Source organism: Scyliorhinus canicula, chromosome 11 (genome assembly GCF_902713615.1).
Source record: "Scyliorhinus canicula chromosome 11, sScyCan1.1, whole genome shotgun sequence".
Classification (NCBI taxonomy): domain Eukaryota; kingdom Metazoa; phylum Chordata; class Chondrichthyes; order Carcharhiniformes; family Scyliorhinidae; genus Scyliorhinus; species Scyliorhinus canicula.
In genome coordinates, this window is record NC_052156.1 from 121,574,323 (window position 1) to 121,596,525 (window position 22,203).

The following is a 22,203-nucleotide window of genomic DNA, read 5'->3' on the forward strand; positions in this document are numbered from 1 at the left end:
AACCAGCTACAATGGTGCACTTTCAACTAATGGGAAGGAATAAATACTAGGCTTGCCAATGGTGCTCACATTCCATGAATGGCTAAACACAAAAAAGGACATGAAGAAAGACGACAGAGGACGTATTCAACATAGATCCATTCTGACCAGGGTGGCCATGATCAACTCATTCGCCTGCAATGCCAATAAACAGAACCCGAATAGCCTCTTTATTTATTTTTCTTTTGTTACTGAACAGGAAATTCTTGCTTGCCCATAATGATAAAATAAAAGTCAATGCAAAATAAGCATTCTAAATAAAACTTATACATTAAATCTTGTTATATTACAGACAACTAGCTACGAAGAATCCCTATTCAGTCTTCCGAGTATCTTATCTGTCAGGTTACCCCCAATGCAGTGTCACCCCAGTAGTTGTAATGTGGTTGATGGAAGGTTGCAAACTTTCAGTGGGGATGGATGCAGCTTGCTTTGTAGGTTGTCCAAACTGCTTTAGGACTAGAAAACCAAACTTTGGACTATGGTGCCAACTCTTCCATTGGCAAGCTGAAATGTCAGGACCATGTGCACAGGACTGACAGATGACATGTAGCTGGCACACACAGCCGAAATCTAGTCTGGTTGTTCAATGGGCAACAACGCTTGACTGGTAGTGGTGGGTGAGAAAAATGGTGAGAGGATAGGAAGTTTCTGCCTCATTGAACAATTGCCACCCCATGAGGCAGCACTTCAGCAATCCTCGCAATCTGTTGGACTGCTGTTGGATCTGCTGGACAGCTGTGACACTTTGCAAGCCCCTCTGAATACTGGCATCTAACTCCGATGGCAAAAATTACACTTTGCAAGACAAATGTCTGAGTTTCCACTGCAACAGTTAGTCATTAGGTAGCTTATGTTTGTTTTTACAGAAGAAACAGAGGTAGCAGCAGTTGACCATTAGATGCTGCAGTATGGTATCCACAAATGTGTTACGTATCATAGAATCTCTACAGTCATTCTCGATGTCTCACTTCTAAGTTATCCTACTAAAGTATGCTGGGTGTCATTATCTGAGCTGGTGACTATCAGTGTTAACAGTGTTTCTTCTTCATCACTTATTCCTGCTTTTCCATAACTGCCTTGTCAGGTTGTCATTCTTAGGTATCTGAAAGAAGAGCACAAAGGCAGTGTTGTGGAAAGGGAAGGTAAAGCAAATGGTGCAGACTTGCACCATCTGCAGCTTGTAAAGCAGAAGAGATTGTGAGCTGAGAGGGAGTTGGAATGTCAGAAGGAGTTTGAGCCATTAAAATAATGACACCTTCAAATGGTTTCAGCCCTGGCATGGCTGCTCCAATGATGCCAAGCATAAACTCCTTCACTGCGGTGAGGGAACGTAACTTTGTCCGTCCCCATTGGTTAGATGCTGCTTCCTGAAATTATGCACCCCTTTTCTTTTCTTTGCTCTTATTCAAAAAAACTACAGCTATGAAACAATTTTACAAATGTTAATTGTAGTTTGAAACTTTTGTCATGAATCATTGAAGCAGATTCATTAATTCTTTCAGTAGGGAATGAGCTACTTTGAAAGAAATACAAAATGATACGAAGAGGAAGCAACGGAATGAGATTAGATTAAATTATTAATGTAGATAAAAAATGGTGCAAGCTTGATGAACCAAATAGTTTGTTCTGTACTGTGACATTTAGGATTCTTCCAACATGCTAAAATTCTTCAGACTGTTTAATTATTTCATAATTTGACACGATAGAACTGAATCATTGAAGTATAGATACAACCAACCTATCAACACTACCATACAAAACACAGTTAGAGAGTAAATGGGATTGCTTGCCACCGTTCTTCCTCTCTTTTTAAAAAAATAATTTTAATTCAAATTTTCAATAACAAAATACAAAAAGAAAAGAGGAAACAAACCTCCCCCCCCCCACCCTATATACAAGACAAAAGAAATAAATGAACACCCGTCATCAATACTGAACAAATATACACACCCCGTCAGAGACGAAACCGCCCGCCCCCCCCCCCCCCCCCCCCCCCCCCCCGGGTTGCTGCTGCTATTGGCTTTTTTCTACCGCTCTGCCAGGAAATCTAGGAAGGTTGCCACCTCCTGAAAAACCCCTGCACCAATCCCCTTAGGGCAAATTTCACCCTCTCCAATTTAATGTACCCCGCCATATTATTGATCCAGGCCTCCACGCCCGGGGGCTGCACATCCTCCCACTGAAGAATAATCCTCCGCCGGGCTACCAGGGACGCAAAGGCCAGAATACCGGCCTCTTTCCCCTCCTGCACACCCGACTCCTCTGCAACCCCAAATATTGCTAGCCCCCAGCCCGGTTTGACCCTGGATCCTACCACCCTCGACACCGTCCTTGCTACGCCCTTCCAAAATTCCTCCAGCGCTGGGCATGCCCAGAACATATGGGTATGGTTTGCTGGGCTCCCTGAGCACCTAACAACCTGTCCTCACTCCCAAAAAATCAGCTCATCCTTGTCCCGGTCATGTGAGCCCTATGCAGCACCTTAAATTGTATGAGGCTGAGCCTCGCGCAAGAGGAGGAGTTCACCCTCCCCAGGGCGTCCGCCCACATCCCCATCTCTATCTCCTCCCCCAGCTCCTCCTCCCATTTACCCTTCAGCTCCTCCACCACTTGGTACATTGCCGAGATCCTCCCCTCTCCAACCCACACCCCCCGAGAGCACCCTGTCCTGGACCCCACATGGCGGCAGCAGTGGAACTCCGCCACTTGCCGCCTGACAAACGCCCGTACCTGCATATATCTGAAGGCGTTCCCCAGGGGGGAGCCCGAACTTCTCCTCCAATTCACCCAGGCTCGCGAACGTCCCATCCACAAACAGGTCCCCCATCTTCCTAATACCTGCCCTGCGCCAACTCAGGAACCCGCCATCAATTCTCCCCGGGACAAACCGGTGGCTCCCCCGTATCGGGGATCTCACCGAAGCCCCCACCTCCCCCCTGTGCCGCCTCCATTGCCCCCAAATCTTGAGGGTAGCAGCCACCACCGGGCTCGTGGTATACCTCGTTGGAAGGAGCGGCAGCGGCGCCGTCACCAGCACCTCCAGGCTCGTGCCCACACAGGACGCCACTTCCATCCTCTTCCATGCTGCCCCTTCCCCCTCCATCACCCACTTGCGCACCATTGCTGCGTTGGCAGCCCAGCAATACCCACAGAGGTTGGGCAGCGCCAGCCCCCCCCTATCCCTGCCCCGCTCCAGAAACACCCTTCTCACCCTTGGGGTCCCCTGCGCCCAGACAAACCCTGTAATGCTCCTATTAACCCGCCTGAAGAAGGCCTTCGGGATAAGGATGAGGAGGCACTGGAACAGGAACAGAAATCTTAGGAGCACCGTCATCTTAACTGATTGCACCCTACCCGCCAAAGACAGCGGCAGCATGTCCCACCTCTTAAACTCCTCCTCCATTTGCTCCACCAGCCTCGTGAGGTTAAACGTGCAAGGCCCCCCAGCTCCTGGCCCCCTAAGTACCTAAAGCTCCTCTTCGCCCTTTTTAATGGGAGCTTATCAATCCCCCCCTCCTGGTCCCCTGGGTGAACAACGAACAGCTCGCTCTTCCCCATGTTGAGCTTGTACCCTGAGAAATCCCCAAACTCCCTGAGAATCCTCATTTCCTGCGGCATCCCCCAACCGGGTCCGCCACACACAACAGGTCATCCGCATAGAGCGACACTTGGTGTTCCTCCCCACCTCGCACCAGCCCCCTCCAGTTCCTCGACTCCCTCAACGCCATGGCCAGGGGTACAATTGCTAGCGCACAAAGCAGGAGGGACAGGGGACACCCCTGCCTCGTCCCTCGGTATAGCTGAAAATACTCCGACCTCCCCCTATTCGTGGCCACACTCATCACCGGGGCATCATATAGCAGCTTCACCCACCTGACAAACCCCTCCCCGAACCCTTTCAGCACCTCCCACAAGTACCCCCACTCTACCCTATCGAAGGCCTTCTCCGCGTCCATTGCCACCACTATCTCCACCTCCCCTTCTAACGCCGGCATCATTATAACATTCAAAAGCCTCCTTATGTTAGTATTCAACTGCCTCCCTTTCACGAACCCCGTTTGATCCTCGTAAATAACCTGCGGCACACAGTCCTCTATGCTTGTGGCTAAAACCTTCGCCAACAACTTGGCGTCTACATTTAAAAGTGAGATCGGCCTGTAAGACCTACACTGCAGGGGATCCTTGTCCCGCTTAAGGATCAAGGAAATCAGCACCCCCGAGACATCGTCGGAGGCAAAGCCCCTCCTTCCCTTGCCTCGTTGAAGGGCCTAACCAACAGAGGGCCCAGCAGGTCTGCATACGTCTTATAGAATTTGACCGGGAACCCATCCGGCCCCGGCGCCTTCCCCGACTGCATGCTCCCTATCCCTTTGACCAACTCCTCCAGCCCAACCGGCACCCCCAGTCACTCCACCTGTCCCTCCTCCACCCTCGGGAATCTCAGCCGGCCCATAAAACGCCCCATCCCCCCCTCCTCCAGTGGGGGTTCGGACCGATACAGTTCCTCATAGAAGTCCCTAAAGACCCCATTGATGCCTACCCCACTTCGCACCACATTCCCTCCCCTATCCTTAACTCCACCGATCTCCCTAGCCGCATCTCGCTTCCAAAGCTGGTGCACCAGCATCCGGCTCGCCTTTTCCCCATATTCATACACCGCCCCTGTGCCTTCCTCCACTGAACTTCCGCCTTCCTGGTGGTCAATAGGTCGAATTCGGCCTGGAGACTACACCGCTCCTTAAGCAATCCCTCCTCCGGAGCCTCCGTGTACCTGCTGTCCACCCTCACCATCTCCCCACCAACCTCTCCCTCTCTCTCTGCTCCCTCCTCTCCCTATGGGCCCGGATGGAGATCAACTCTCCCCTAACCACCGCCTTCAGCGCCTCCCAAACCGTCCCCACTCAGACCTCCCCATTGTCATTGGCCTCCAGGTACCTCTTAATACAACCTCGGACCCGCCCGCCCACCTCCTCGTCCGCCAGCAACCCCATCTCTAATCGCCAAAGTGGGCGCTGGTCTCTTTCCTCCCCCAGCTCGAGGTCCACCCAATGCGGGGCGTGATCAGAAATGGCTATCGCTTGGCAGCACGGTGGCCTAGTGGTTAGCACAACTGCCTCACGGCGCTGAGGTCCCAGGTTCGATCCCGGCTCTGGGTCACTGTCCGTGTGGAGTTTGCACATTCTCCCCGTGCCTGCGTGGGTTTCGCCCCCACAACCCAAAAATGTGCAGAGTAGGTGGATTGGCCATGCTAAATTGCCCCTTAATTGGAAAAAATTATTGGGTAATATAAATTTAGAAAAAAAAAGAAAAAAAAATGGCTATCGCCGAGTACTCAGTATCCTCCGCTCTCGCAATCAGCGCCCTACTCATAACAAAAAAATCAATCCGGGAATAGGCCCTATGCACATGGGAGAAGAATTAAAATTCCCTGGCCCTCGGTCTCACAAACCTCCATGGGTCAACAACCCCCCCCCCCCCCCCCCCCAAATCTGGTCCATAAACCCCCTCAGCACCTTAGCCACCGCTGGCCTCCTACCCGTCCTGGATCTGGATCGATCCAGTGCCGGGTCCAGCACCGTGTTGAAATCTCCCCCCATTATCAGGCCCCCCGTTTCCAAGTCTTGAATCCGGCCCAACATAGAACATAGAACAGTACAGCACAGAACAGGCCCTTCGGCCCTCGATGTTGTGCCGAGCAATGATCACCCTACTTAAACCCACGTAACCCGTATACCCGTAACCCAACAATCCCCCCCCATTAACCTTACACTACGGGCAATTTAGCATGGCCAATCCACCTAACCCGCACATCTTTGGACTGTGGGAGGAAACCGGAGCACCCGGAGGAAACCCACGCACACACGGGGAGGACGTGCAGACTCCACACAGACAGTGACCCAGCCGGGAATCGAACCTGGGACCCTGGAGCTGTGAAGCATTGATGCTAACCACCATGCTACCGTGAGGCCCCATGAAAATCGCTTATTGTCACGAGTAGGCTTCAATGAAGTTACTGTGAAAAGCCCCTAGTCGCCACATTCCGGCGCCTGTCCGGGGAGGCTGGTACGGGAATCGAACCGTGCTGCTGGCCTGCTTGGTCTGCTTTAAAAGCCAGCGGTTTAGCCTGGTGAGCTAAACCAGCGCCGCATGAAACCCGCATCGTCCCAATTCGGGGCGTATACATTGACCAGCACCACCCGCTCCCCCTGCAGCCTGCCACCTACCATCACATACCTCCCGCCACTGTCTGCCACAACATTCGATGCCTCGTACGACACCCTCTTTCCCAACAGGATCGCCAACCGCCCGATTTTTTGCATCCAGCCGCGAATGAAACACCTGGCCTACCCATCCCTTCCGCAATCTAACCTGATCCGCCACCTTCACGTGCGTCTCCTGAAGCATGACCACATCCGCTTTCAGCCCCTTCAGGTGCGCAAACACGCGGGCCCGTTTGACCGGCCCATTCAGTCCCCTTACATTCCAGGTTATCAGCCAGATCAGGGGGCTACCTACCCCTACCCCCCCCCGCCGACTAGCCATTACCCTTCCTCAGCCCGCCACGTGCCCGCGCCCCTCGCTCGGCCCATTCCCCACGGCGGCAGACCCCCATCCCGACCTCCTCCAGCTCCCTCTTGGCCATGACAGCAGCAGCCACCCCCCCCCCCCCCCCAGAGCTCCATTGCACTCCCATAAGTCAGCTGACTTCTGCTGACCCCGGCCACTCCCGCCACTCCTTCGACCCCTCCCAGCGTGGGGCTTCCCTTCCTCCCCATTGCCCACCAGCAGGTTCTCCTCCTCCCCCTACCACTCAGCGTGGGAAAAAGCCCGCGCTTCCCAGCTCCGGCCCCGCCCCCTTCAGCCCTCAGCGCGGGAAGAAGCCCGCGCTTTCCACCTACCCGGCCCCGCCTCCTCTGACGCTGCTCCCTTTACCAGCATGGTCCCCCCTTCCCACCATCGGCCCCCCACATTGTAGGTCCGTCCCCCTCCCCGAGCCCATCTGACAGACCCAAGCAAAAACAGTGCCCCACCCACCCGAAAAGCAACAAAGAACCAACAATAAACAGAGAACCCCCTCCTCAAAATGTAACACAGCTACACGCAAACCCCCGTACCCAACCCTCAGTTTGAGTCCAATTTTTCGGCCTGTACGAAGGCCCACGCCTCCTCCGGGGACTCAAAGTAAAAGTGTCGGTCCTTGTAGGTGACCCACAGACACGCCGGCTGCAGCATGCCAAACTTCACTCCCTTCCTATGTAGCACCGCCTTCGTCCGGTTGTACCCGGCCCTCTTCTTTGCCACCGACGCACTCCAGTCCTGGTAGATCCGTACCTCCACGTTCTCCCACCTGCTGCTCTGCTCCTTCTTGGCCCACCTGAGCACACACTCCTGGTCAGCAAACTGGTGGAACTGCACCAGCACCGCCCGCGGCGGCTCATTAGGCTTGGGCCTTCTCGCCGGTACTCTGTGGGCCCCCTCCAGCTCCAGGGGCCCCTGGAAGGACCCAGCTCCCACCAGTGAATTTAGCATGGTGACCACATAGGCCCCCACGTCCGACCCCTCCAGGAGGCCCAGGATCCGCAGGTTCTTCCGCCTCGAACGGTTCTCCATCTCCTCGAACCGCTCCTGCCATTTTTATGGTGCGTCTCATGCGCCTCCACCTTCACCGCGAGGCCTAAGATCTCGTCCTCGCTTTCGGAGACCTTTTGTCGGACCTCTCGGATCGCCACCCCCTGGGCCGTCTGAGTTTCCAGCAGCTTACCAATTGAAGCCTTCATCGACTCCAGCAGCTCCGTTTTAAGCTCCCTGAAGCAGCGCTGAAGAGCCTCCTGTGGCTCCTGCGCCCACTGCATCCATGCCGCCTGGTCTCCACCCGCCGCCATCTTGTGCTTCTTCCCTCGCTTCTGCTTTGGCTTTGCTACCACTTTTTTTCTCGCCCCACTCCTGGTCCAGGCCATACACCACTGGGGAAATGTTGCTGACTCCTTCCCACACCGGGAGACGTCGAAAAAGTTCCGTTGGGGGCCCTTAAAAGAGCCAAAAAGTCCGTTCCTAGCGGGAGCTGCCGAACGTGTGACTTAGCTCCGCATAGCCGCAACCGGAAGTCCCTTCCTCTCTGTCTTAATGGAAGTTCCATCTTCACCACTCGTCTCACCACATTTTCTTCTTCTCTCCACAAAAGATCATGCCATTTCACCCTCTTGACTATTTTCTTCGATGCTTCTATTATCTTCACTGACACAACCCCCCCCCCCGGTGCATTAAAACCTTATTTCACCCTTATTGTCATTTCATACATCCATCTCAGCATCAGCATTTCATTAGTATCCAATTGCTGTTTCTCGCTTCCTGATATTGCTCAAAATTCTGCATCAAATAACAAGATCGGTCGTATAACTGTCTTGTAGATTTTTCCTTTCAGTTTCAGCAATACTTTTCTTTCACATAGCACACCATAGCACTTCTTCCAATTTTTCCAACCAGGCCAAAGCCATGGCTTAGTTTCCATTTCCATACTCCAACTTTTGCCACTGAGGCCAAGGACTTGAACTACTTACTTCCTATATGTCAACAGCCATAATCTTTACACCTTCAATCTGATTCACTTCCCTCGACTTAAACGGTCAATCAATATATATATTTTTTGTCTACCTGGCTTCCCTATGCCTGTTTTCTCCACTTCTCCATATACTCAGCCATGTTCCAATAATCCCCATCATATAGCTCAACGTCATTGACCATTGCACTTACTGTCTCCCTTAAGACAAAGAGGCTCAATGACCATCCTTTTGATGTCATAACTCTCACTCTCCTTCCTTTTTACTACACTGCTTCTTACTCTTTTGCACATATCCTGGAATAATCATACACACTTCTCAGGGACTCCACAAATTCTAACATATATCCAGCTTTCCTCACTAGGCACCAATCATTAGCCTTCTCCAGATCGATGGATACAGTCTTATGTTGTATTAGGCTTCCTGATAATAGAATCATAGAATTTACAGTGCAGAAGGAGGCCATTCGGCCCATCGAGACTACACCGGCCCTTGGAAAGAGCACCCCACTCAAGCACATACCTCCTCCACCCCATCCCCTTAACCCAGTAACTCAGTAACCCTAATTAATCTTTTTGGACATTAAGGGCAATTTAGCATAGTCAGTCCACCTAAACCGCACATCTTTGGACTGTGGGAGGAAACCGGAGCACCCGGAAGAAACCCATGCACACACGGGGAGAATGTGCAGACTCCACAGACAGTGACCCAAGCCGGGAATCAAACCTGGGACCCTGGATCTGTGAAGCTTCTATGCCAACCACTATGCTACCGTGCTGCCCCCAATAGTGATATTTCACCCTTACTCAAATCAAAAAAATGGCATCGCTGAAGCTTCTTCCAGGCACGAATCCAAACTCACCTTGATGTATTTTCCCTAAGGTCTACTCCTGCTCCGATTTTCTCATATCCTTAACAGGTGGATTATGGTGTTAACAATGGTCACCAACAGTGCAATGCACCAGCCAATGCCTTTCTTTTAACTTCAGCAGCAGAGGGTATCAGCACAAACTGCACGGTCAAGTATCTGAGCTGATAGTTTGGGTGTGAATTGGATTTACAAATTACTTTTAAAAAACTTACAGTTTTTCCAATGCATTATGGTTCAATTTCTTGAGTATATGAAAGGAGGTTGGGAGCAGTGGTGGCAGGTGGCAGCGAGGAAGTAAGAATGCATGCTTATGTCACATACAGAAGAGGGTGAGATGTGATTGAGGTGGGATGCAAAAAGGAATATTAGATAGGAGGTTGATTTCAGCTCCACCAATAGCCACAATGTAGGAATTACTACTTTAATAATGGCCAGGACAGTCTCTTCCATAGGACATGCAGCTGCACCTGCCCACCTCTGCTCATCCCCTACCACCTTAGATTATGAGCACCTTGCCCTGTGAGAGAAAGCATGTTGAGATGTGGCTGCCATGGTTAATAAGCTGGAAGTGTGTTCAAGCAGTAAGATGTAGGTGTACGGCTTGCACCTGTGTTAACTACACGATGGTATAGTGTACCTTGTTGATAGATGAGGGATGGACGAAGGGGAAGTTCGCAAATTGAGCTTTGTCTGAGGCTTAACACTGCATCTAAAAATGCATTCACGAACCATGATCAGTCATGAGGTCATGGAACTATGGCATTGACCTCCACTATCTTCTCCCATTTCTTCCTGTGCCATGTGTCTAGAGGATCTGCTGGTCCGCTGCAGATACAGGACATCTCACCTACTTTCCAGCTTGTGCACCAAGCCTTCCAGTGCAGCATCCAAAAACATTGGAGCTCACTCTCTCCCATGTTGTGACATTCTTCAATGTTTTTCAGGTGCACCCCATCCCACACATCACCTTCCGTTCAAGAAGTGCAGTTTAGCTAGAAGTTGTACAACCACTTATGATATTGATTCTCTACTGATCTGCTCAGTTAATCAACAACACAGTTGCCACTGCTAGATACCAAAATCATTGAAAAGAGCAAGTAACAAAGGTTGGCCTGCAGCCTGTATCATAACTAATGGGCATGGGATTAATTGCACAATGCAATCCCTATGTTCATTTTTTGATAGCCTTGAATTTAACCCCCAAAATATTTTGTCCACTATTTCAGAGTCTTCCTGGCTGCCCATAGCACACTAATAAGTTCTTTATGAGGCACAGAGAGCTTTACTCCGGATTCAGAGTGTTATTTGCAATATTATAGAGAAAAACATCTAAAAATAAAATCAATATTTAAAGAATCCTGGAAGCATAATTTCAGGAGGGAATTAGGTACATACATGACTGTGTTGATACCAGAAAGTTGCTGAATAAGCTGCAATCCACATCCAACTATCAGCGCTCTACGGGTTGGGGGGTAGGTTATCATCTTCCACAACACGGTATCACCTATTACAAAGGAAAAATCACATCACTGATATAAACATAAACAACAGAACCCATAGGGCTTCCACCATATTTACAGCTCCAGAGTTGTAACGGTCACAAGTGCAAACTAAAACAAGAACATTCAATACTTTGTTCCCAAACAAAAACAATTTCTTGAATGATTTAATTCACAATGAATTCCATATAGACTTTTGGCAACCTTTCTGCCAAATTCCCACTGAGCAGAAAATGATAATCTATTACAGAAGTGCCTCTCTTTTATTCTCCCCACTACCACTTTAACACAGCAAATGCTCATTTCTAGAGGCAGATGTCAAAAAATGTAATTTATCTTCACAATAAGAAATCTAAAGCAGCAATGTGCTCCCATTGCCCAGCATACCAACGTATGCAAAGCACCTATCAGCTATATAAATTTGTATTCTTCAGAAATGCTTTCCATAGAAGTAGGAACAGATTTAAAAGTATCAACTGACAGTCTCTATTAAAACATTTAACCAAGAAAGTAAAGACAGATAATTCCAGCAACAAGTTGAATAGTAGAGGAAGTTGAAACTTCACGCTATGATTTATTTAAACAAAATTAGTATTTTTATGCTGACAGGATATATATTTTTCAGCATTGAAAATAATGTAGGGTTGAGAAATTGAGATAGTTTAAATAATTTATATTTATATTGTGGGTATTAGAAACAAAGTATAAGTTTAATTTGTGTTAATTTGTGCTAAGAAGAGTAAAAACTTAAATTTAGCTTCAATTTGTACAAAACAGGCCTTTAAGTCTTACTTTTAGTTCTATTTTAAACTTTGTCTTCATTATTATTAAGTGTTTACAGCATAACCTTAAAGCATTACAGGCGCAAATGAAAAAGCTGTCACTCAACAACCAGAGGCTCATCCTGGGACAGCAAGTACCTTTGAGTTAGTTGTACATTAGAGCCAGAAAAAAGCTGGACACAAGGAAGGGAACTGCAGAAAACAGATTTCCCAAAAGAACAAAAGGAAGTCCCAAAAATTAGGGGGTGACGACAAAAAAACAAAGGAACATAAAGTTGAACATTGTCCTGTTCAGTAAAATTAGTCTAAAGCAGAGAAAGGGCTCGGAGTTAAAGAAACAGCTGGAAGAACCAGACTTAAAGTCGGCTAGCAAGACCCAGACATCCAACGTGGTCCTAAGGTTTGTGAATCTTAATACAATCTGTGAAGTTCTGTTGCCATGGCTGGGTATCTGAGGGATTGTATAGAAACATGAATGGACCTGCTGATCCAGGACAGGGGAATACTCAAAGAAGGTTGAAATCCTGGATGAGGATCCTTGGTGAATGATCAAAGAGAAAGCATTGTTTGGAAAAGGATGCAAAGCATGTTCTTCATGATTGGAGTTTGGCGATCCTAGTGTGGAAGTCAGAGTTCCAGTGAGACATGTTCGCTGTGTGCAAAAAGCATTACGATTTGATGAAGAATCCACACAAGTTATGTTGGGTTGCATCTGTCACTTGGTTTCAGAGTGTGGCATGTCTGGCCACATTTTGTCTATTGGTTTATATGAACCATGTACTTACTGAGAACATTAGAGCGCAAGATCGATTTTGTAACTGGTGTTATCCTAACAATCCTGTATATATCGGTAAAGTTATAGCTGGGTGAAGGAGTAGTGTATTGCAGTTGATCCATTTTTGCTTAATAAATGTTTTATTCTTTTGTTAAAAGTTAACTGGCAGTCCTGTGACTTGATTCATCCGCATTTTTAAACAAACAAAAAGAAAATTAAAATCTACCGAGCGGAGATCGCAACATTGTTAATCAGTAAACGATTCAAGAATGTAACTAACACCACCTGGAAACGCTCAGCAAATTAAGTTTTAATAACTCTGTTCTGACCACATTTTCATCACTATATTAAAGCATGATCACTAAAAGTGGATTTCAGTGTCCAAGATTTTTAATCAGTCTTTCTCGAAAGGAAACTTCAACAACAAAACAATATAAAATCAAATGCACAATTTATACTAGTGATGGTGGACGCTGGCTAAAATATATACGAGAGAGAGAGAGACAGATGGAGGCAGAGACCGAAAAAGGAAGAGAAAAATACTATATTGCCAAATGGAGCAGGTAATGCTTTTATTAGATACCACATCTACTTTTACTTTCCTTTAGTCTTCATGGTTATGATTGTATTCATACTGACTCACATGCACACATGAAAAGAAAGGGAGGTGGGGCAACAGGGTGAGAGCATAGTCGAGACAGAGGAAAAAACAACAGTAACCTTCAATCATAATGGTCACTGTATAAAGTGCTTGAACAACTGTAAATAAGCTAATTGCAACACATTGGCCAAATCCAGATCTTAAGTGTCATGGACAACAAACTGGTATAAAAATATTAATAAGCTCTCTAGGGGGACTTCTGTACACATCATTTTGTTCGGCGTCCTTTGGCAAATTTGTTAAATCCATGACAGGCAAAAACAGATCGTGTTTTATCGTAAACTGATCACTCATTCGTGGAAAAATAAAAAATAATAATGGCAGTGTGGATCTATGACAATGCAACATTGGCATTTAAAATAGTAGCCAGAATTTTGTATGGTTTTGAATGTCGCCTCTATTTATTTCAAACACATACGATAGCCTGGGATTTGCAGTCAGTAGGAAAGGAAAACATTTCCTTTTTATCTAAAGTTTTAGCGGTCTCTTTTCCAATGTCAATTTAGATTCGGCACCTTCTGCAGAATTGGTGTGAGGTCCAGCAGCAGGTTAAAAGGCAACAAGGCTGGTCAACTAGGCGTCACAGACGGCAAAACCGGAAATAGAAAGCAAGAAATAGAAATTGCATGATCGGAAAGCATAAAAATGATCGTGACATACATATGAAATTAGAGTGAGGAATTTAAATAGCAAAACACAAACTCACACAAGTTTACAACATCTTACTTTCCTTGAGTGAATGAGACTACACACTTGATCCACAAATATTGTCAGGGCCAAATGGGTCAGCTGTAATAATAACTTAAAAACTCAGTTCCTCCTAATTAAACAAGGCATAACATTTTCAAACTGGTCTTTTGAGCAACAATAGTTACTGATCAGTTGACGTCCATGTCTTAACAGCAAAAACTGTAACAGCACAAGATTTGGAGGAGCGGTTATCTTTAACAGCAACACAATCGTAAAATGATTGATACAGAATAGATGGAGGCCATTCAGCCCATTGTATATATGTCAGCACTTTATCTCACTGCGCTACTTCTTCTCTATAGTCATGTAAAAATTTCCCCTCCATATGTATCTGCAAAGAGGCGAGAAATAAGTCAGTTTTAACTCATTAATAATGGTGAGTATCAATAATCTTTCCATTATTACCGCCACAAAGACCAGGCCATTATCTTTTGAACTCAAGAGGGTGGGAATTGCTGGTTCACCAGCCGCGTGTTTCTTGGCTGCATGTCGTTCGCTGGTGGTGGGATTCTATCTTCCTGCTACTTGCCAATGGGATTTCCCAATGTAACCACCATATGCTGCTGGGAAACCTGCAGGTGGAAAAAGTGAATAGCAACGTGCTGAGAATTCCAGCTAGAATCTTTACCCTTTCATGAAATATTAGTAGTCTCTCACACCCCTGTGCTTTCAAATTTAACAAATTTAGCCATAAAACTTTATGGCCAATCTGTCATTGTGTTTGCAAGACAACCTACTTTTCACACATGCAGTTATCCTTAGTTGCAATTTTTTCTTAAAAAAACAATTTTATCTGATTTGTTTCTTGTATCTCAAGTCTAAATCGTGGACAATCCGTTCAATCCCTTTATAATGTCCTAGTTAAATTTTATTCACTGATCTTTAGAACCACAGCTGCACTGGGAAGGAAAGCGAAACATGGATCAGTTCAACATCAAATGAAGCCAAGAGGTTTAACAGGCAAACTGCACACAAGATTAGTAAGAGAATGGGGTGAGGGCTAGAATCTCAATGTGTGTAACGTGACAAGACACAGTCTTAAAAACTGGCATGAAAATATATTTGACCCTTAGTGCTGAAGTTATAGACCCCATTGGTCCATTTGTAATTTGTTCTGGCATGCACTCTGGTAAGATTAATTTATTGCATCTTCTAGGTTATATTCAGCCTCTTCTCTTATGGCAGATTTATTACATTGTCAAATCAAAATGTTTCAACCTGTCACAGAAATTCATTCCAGACGTTACAGCCTGAAATGTAACAATGTTTTGGAGCACTTTTGAGCAATATTTGTCACTTGTTGTTATACATTAGATATTAAAATGTTCAATGTGTAAGGAATGACTGCTATTGATATTATACAATCGAACTCTGCTTCACAAGAGGTGTATTCATTTAATCCAGCACTTTGTGGCTGCGATATTCAGAACAAAAATAATGAAGCTTGTGGATGCCATCAAATCGCAGATTAAAATTATTCTAATTTGATAAAGTGATTCAATTTTCTGTTTTTGTTTCATCACACCAAACTTACTCCAAAGCCCTGAATTTGCATCTCTCTCTCCTCTAGTTCCTACTTCCCCCATGCTTTCTGTGAACTCATCGTGGCCATGAAATTCATCTCCTGTGCACTGACGAGTCAAATTTCCCCTCTTGGACTCCATGTTAGCTGATACTGTTAATGGTTTGAGCTCCTCAAGTGTTGTCACGCTCTTCTTCAAATCTGCCATCATCATTATCTCTGCTCAAAAAAAAATGACCCTTGACCCCCATCACCTTGCAAACTACCACACCATCTCTTTTTTAAAATTCTATCATGGGATTTGAACATCGCTGACAAGGCCAGCGTTTATTGCACATCCTTAATTCTCCTTGAATGGAGTGGTGTGCTACACCATTTCAGAGGGCCGTTGGAGTCAACCACATTGTAATGGGTCTGGAGTCACATGGAGGCCAGACCAAGTAAGGATGAAAGATTTCCTGAACCAGATGGGTTTTACGACAAATCGATTATAATATCATGGGGCACGGTCTTCCAGCCATGCTCCACCCAAAAAGAAGTGCACTGCGGAGCAATGTGGCCGGTAAATGATGGGAGACCCCGCTCCCAGGATCTACCCGGCTTACTACGCCTTGCGAGATATCACGCTGTGAAACCAGTTCATTGTGGGCAGGATTGCTTTTTGGCAAATCTGCATTTTCTCACTCTAATATGTGGTTCCCCGAGGTCTCCAAGGTGTTGGTATCTATCCCCTTCATCTTGGAGACCTTGGGCATTCACCATTCAGTACTGATCCCCACAAATGGGGACCACATGGAACGGCACTCGTGGGGGTCTGCCAGGGGATCAGAGGGGCTTGCCCTCTGGGCAGGGTGGCACCCTGGCACTGCTGCTGGTCCGGCCTGGCCCAGGTCTGGGAGAATCCCTTCCACGGTTTTTCAAACTGTTCGTCACGACTTGTGGGTGGGTCGTGAGCGGGTGGCGGAGTGGTCGCGGTATTCTCATCGCAGGAGGTGCCCAACAGCCAGCCCGCTTTAAAGTTAAGAATACTGGCCGCGACCGGCCTTGAAATATGAAAGATGGGGGGGGGGATTCTCCTGTGCGGGAACTAAGTCCGCGCCGGCGGGAAAACCGGCACAAACCACTCCGGCGTCGCCAGCCCCGAAAGTGCGGAATTTTCTGCACTTCCAGGGGCTAGGTGGACACTGGAGGGGTTGCCGCCGCTCCAGCCGGGGGCTAGGTGAACGCTTGAGGGGTTGGTGCCGCGCCAGCCGGCACCGAACGATCTGCACGAGTTAGCGCATGCGCTGAAGAGCCGGCGTGATCTTGCGCATGCGCAGAACCGCCGGCATGCTTCCGCGAATACGCAGACCGGCCGGCGCATTCTGCCGCACTCTCAGGTGGTTGTCTTCTCCGCGCCGGCCATGCCGGAGCCCTACAGGGGCCTGCGCGGAAGTAAGGAGTGCCCCTACGGCAGGCGCCTGCCCGCAGATCAGTGAGCCCAAATCGCAGGCCAGGCCACCATGCGGGCACCACAGGGTTGGATCCCACTGCGCCCTCCCGAGGACCGCACCAGCCGACTTACACCGTGTGGGACATGTCTAATCCACGCCGGCGGAACTAGCCAGAAACAGATGGCCGCTCGGGGCCCAGAGAATTGTGGGGGCGGGGCGCGGCCACGGCCCCCGACCAGCGCGGTGTGAACCCCGCCCCAAAATCAGTGCCAGAGAATAGGACAGCCGGCATCGGGGCGGGATTCGCACCGTCCCCCGGGGATTCTCCGACCCGCCAGGGGGTCGGAGAATCCCGCCCGGAATCTTCCTGCTATAAGCGGCTGCAGAGAGCAGGTCAAGCACCCAGAATGTACACGGATATCGTGCAGCTTGTACGTCCGTGCTTTGGCCGTGAAATCATGGATGATAGATTCCTCGATTTTGTAGTTGCTAGCAAACAAGAAACAGAACTGTGAGGAACCGAAGATAGATCGTTCTGTAATGGGGAAGAGATGGCCAGAGACACAAACAGGCCAGATTCACAACTGAATCTGCTGCAGTACGCTGTTCAGCAGAGTCGACAGCAGGACAAAGCACTGCTGGTGTGAACCGTATACTGAGCTCCAGGACCTCTGGTGAACAACCCATTAAGAAACAACTGAAATCAGGAACAAAGCAGTAAAAAGATGATTTCTTGAGGTATGGCTTTGTTAATTCGGGGCTGGATTAGCACAGGGCTAAATAGCTGGCTTTTAAAGCAGGCCAATGCAGGCCAGCAGCACGGTTCAATTCCCGTAACAGCCTCCTCAAACAGGTGCCAGAATGTGGCGAGTAGGGGCTTTTCACAGTAACTTCATATGAAGCCTACTTGTGACAAGAAGTCATTTTCATTTCATTTCATTTCATTTTAATTGTGCCATTGCAAATCAGGATGCAAAGCCCATGTGTGGTATACGTACGGTAATACTGGCAAATGAAAGTTTAAAACTCTCAAAACTTCAAATGCATTTGAAGCCTAAACATGGCGAGTTTTAGGACAAACCTCTTGATTTTTTTCAAAGGATGCAGCGAGAATTTAAATCATCAGCTGAAGTTCTTGGCAGAAATGTAACATTGAATGACAAAAGCAAGTGAGATTGTGAGGACCAAGCAGGCTCACCTGTCGCATTAAAGATAAATGACAATGGTGTGTTCCAAAGATCGGCCGGCGTGTCACAATGATCTGCCAGTGTGTGTCGCGAAGGTCGGACAGTTGGTAAAAGTGAGGCCGGGAAAAAAAGTTTGAAAAACACTGCTCTAGAATGTATTGCTTATTGAAACAAAAACAGCTAATCATAACTTTTGTGGAAGATTGGCGAATTTTAAATTTTAATCTGCCCATGGACAAAATAATAGTGCTCAGAACAGTTTGTAAGCTGCCTAGTACAAAGTAAATTTAGAGGGAAGATCCAATGTAAAATGGATTTCTGCATTTTCATCTCACACATAGAATGCGGGAGAGGAAAAGGGTAAATAATCCTAGTGTGGTCTGTGTTTCAGTTTAATGTGCTACATTCTGCTGCCCTGCTCCATGAGTTAGTTTCTTTCCAATCCAATATATCGACCAGCTTGCTTGGCTTTTAGGTTAGATTTCTGTCCCAGCAAATCTTTTCTACCTTTATTCTTCGACAGTCATCAAATAATGTTACAAAACTACACTTTCCAGATGTTATGATTTGAAACATTACATCACTGAGCATCATGAAGAACAGGTGGTGGAGAAAGAGAGACAAGACACAAAAAAAAGACAAAGCTTTATGCAATCTATATAGTACATGTGACAACACCCAATTCAGGAGATAATAAATTCTGAAAATTGGTTCTATGACTTTCAAAGTTAATTAAAACTAGTTCCAGTACAACTTACATCCCAGTTATCTTTTCTAAGAAGCGATTATTAGCTTCCTCCAGCTTTGACCATTTTTAGTGGATCTACATTCACTGCATGAGCTGGCACCTGATTTGCAAGGTCAGCAATCCTCAGGGAAGAGAAAAATCTCCCAATATTTAATCTAGTTCTATGCTTGCATAATTTATATACACGTCCATTACTTGCTATCTTAATGTATTCAAATAATCTAGAACTATGTACAATTTGGTCAGCATTTTAAATGCTTCTATAAAATCACTCCAAAAGTCCATACATTTCATCAGTTTTCAAACAAGATTTTACGGGAACGCCCCTCTTTGAAACTTTGTCAACTACTTTATTTCTTACTAAAAGTGATAGAACCAGAACTGAATGCAGATGTTTCGATGGAACTTAATCAAGATTTGAATCTATGATTTTCGCTTATTTTGGAATTGTCCCAGCTATATATCCTGATACTCTATTTGCTCAAACTACAGGCTCTCCAGATTGGTTGTCAATCATTTGACACCATGTGTTATAACATCCGGAACTCTTTCTTTCGCAACAGATTTAAATTTTGTGACGAGGGGTGATTTTTTTGTCTAAGCGCAGGTGGTAGGCAGTTCCAGCAGCGCCATTCCTGCTGGCTGGAATGGTGAGAATTCCCATCCGATTCCATGCTTGGACAAGGGAGTATCTTTCCAGGTCACCTGGCAGGTCAGGAGTCCAGTCCTCTGCACGGTGTAAAATGGTGAGATCAAAGATCCCAGAAGCATTATTAAACATCAGTTCAACAAAGTCATATCACTCTCTCCAGCCTACCTATTACCAGGAGACTGCAGAATGTCCGGAACACAGACACAAAAGGCTAGCAGTCTCAAGAAGAAATCTGCTCTCTGTTTCAACCACTATGCCTTCAAGGCCTTGAATCGAGAAATACGGGTGCAGAGGCATGCCCTCCACCCAAGTGATGGCTCCAGGAAGCACATCAACCTCATCTCTCCAGCATGAAGGCTGTTGCCAGCAGGTTAACACAGCAGCCACACCATCAGAAAGTGCCATGCAGTGCGGAAGCAGATAAATGATCTTACCCGTTCCAAAGTCCTCTCTCACCTTCCTGCAATATTGAACTGTTATCATATCTTGTACTCAACCAGCAACTCTTCACAGATCTCTCACACCCATTAACGTGGGACACATATTAGGCAGCACGGTGGCGCGGCGTAGAGTGGCTGTTGAAAGCTCCCGGGCTCTACCCAGCTCTTCACGCCTCACGAGATCCAATCTCACGAGACGTTGCAATTTGAATCCTGTCCTCAATGGGCGAGATCACCTTTTGGCAAATCTGCATATTAGAGCGAACCAGTAAGCCTGACTCTAATATGTAGATTTCTGAGGCTTTGGGATTCAGCCCCTCGCCTCAGAGACCTCGGGTGAGTGAGATTCAGCAATGACGAAACAGCACTCGTGAGGGTCTCCCAGGGGATCAGAGGCCCCTTACTGCATGCCCTTTGGGCAGGGTGGTGCCACTTGGGTACCCTGACAGTGCCAGCCCGGTACCTTGGCAGTGCCACCTGGGTGCCGACCTGCCACTGCCCAGGTGGCACTGCGAGCTGGCGCAGGCACTGCCAAGGTGCCAAGTTGGCATTGTTTGCACAAACAGGATCGGGCAGGGGTCCCTCTCATGGTGCGTTTGAGCTGGGGTTGGTGGGAGGGGGGGGGGGTTGTTTTGTGGGCCTCAGAAATGGGGATGCCATTTAAAACTGTCGTCCTGATCTCTCGATGCAATGGGGAATTCCGGCGAGTGGTGCTCCCCACTGTAGGAAAGGAGGCTATATGCGGTCAGGAAACAGATGGCTAAACGCACTCGCTTGGGGACTTGTTCTCTTTTGGGAGAGTCCAGCTCTTTAACATCATCACAATCCCATCAATCATGTTGCTCACACTCCATCCTGTCCCTTCTGAGCAGGGCTCACCACACACAGGGTACATATCTTTCACCCAAACTGTACTCCACCATTCTCTCATCACTTCATTCATCTTCATACGGGAAAAGCTAGCACACAAGGGAAAGTGAGGCAATATTAGGGAGGGCAGGCAGAGATGTTCACTCTCAGCAATTCTAGGAGGTTGCACAGAGTTTGCCAGGGGTTACAGACATGGCTCCAATGAGGAAGGGTACTTTGGCCTCGCTTAACACCATAGTATGGATCTCAGCTTCATGACTTCCTGAAATCTTGACAATTAAAGTGAGTCAAATGTACTCATCCACTGAAGCTGTTTTCTTGCAGGCACGAACAGATCGTGGCCAGCCAAGCAGATGAGCAGCACCCCAAGCCCCCAGAGCGCATCTTGGAAAAAGGGACTCAGGAAGAAAGGTCACAGCGCTCAACCCCCTTCCACCAGCACAATGACACACACCTTGGTGGGGCATTGCTGTAGATTAGACTTGGGGTCACTTTTTAAAGCACAGCTCACAGACAGGTCCCCTCAGCAGTCAGAGGTAGGGACAGTCTAGGTCTCCGGTACTCGAAGGGCTGCTGAAAACTAGCCACCCACTCAGTCAGATATTACACATCTAAAAATGGTTGTCATCTCAATGGTGGAGATGCAATGCATCAGCAGAACATCAGGAAAGAGTAGGACCCATTAGGGACCAAGGGGGAAATCTGTGGTTGGAGCTGGAGGACATTGGTAGGGTATTGAACTAATACGTCACATCTGACTTAATCCAAGAGAACGAGGAGGTAGATATGGAACTCAGGGAAAGTGACTGTGAGGTTCTTGAGCAATTTGTCATAGGGAGTAAAAAGATGTTGGCAGGCTTAAAAGTGGACAAGTCTCCAGGTCTGAATGAATTGTGCCAAGGATGCTGTGGGAGGTGAGGGAAGAGATTGCAGGGGCTCTGACCTAAATTTTTAATACCTCTCTGGCCACGGGGAAGTGCCAGATGACTGGGGAACAGCTAATGTGGTCCGACTATTTAAAAACAATTGTAGAGATAAGCAAAGAAAGGTAGATTGGGAGCAAAAACTTTAGGGTAAGACGAGTGAGGAACAGTGGAGGACTTTTAAAGCGATTTTTCAGTGCTCAGCAAAAGTATATACCAGTGAAGAGGAAGGACTGTTGGAAAAGGGTTAATCAGCCATGAATATCTAAGGAAATAAAGTAGGGTATCAAATTGAAAGAAAATGCATACAAAGTGTCAAAGATTAGTGGGAAACTACAGGAATGCGAAATCTTTAAATGTCAACAGAAAGCCACGCTAAAAGTGATAAAGAAAAGTAAGCTAAATTATGAGAGTAAACTAGCTCACAATATAAAAACAGATAGCAAACGTTTCTACAAATATATAAAACAAAAAAGATTGGCTACGGTCA

The 22,203-nt window shown here is 47.2% G+C and overlaps 1 protein-coding gene across 5 annotated transcripts in view; it reads right to left on the minus strand.

Annotated features, from left to right (window-relative positions):
- The window catches only part of LOC119973339 (proton myo-inositol cotransporter-like), a 266,486-nt gene that overhangs the window by 122,470 nt on the left and 121,813 nt on the right, over positions 1-22,203 (minus strand). For all 5 annotated transcript variants that reach the window (XR_005462283.1, XR_005462282.1, XM_038811222.1 and 2 more), the window contains exon 4: positions 10,867-10,975. Coding sequence is in view for 3 of the 5 variants with exons in the window: in XM_038811222.1 (XP_038667150.1) it covers positions 10,867-10,975 (109 nt within the window). In the remaining 2 variants the exon portion in view is untranslated. The remainder of the gene's footprint in view (positions 1-10,866; positions 10,976-22,203) is intronic.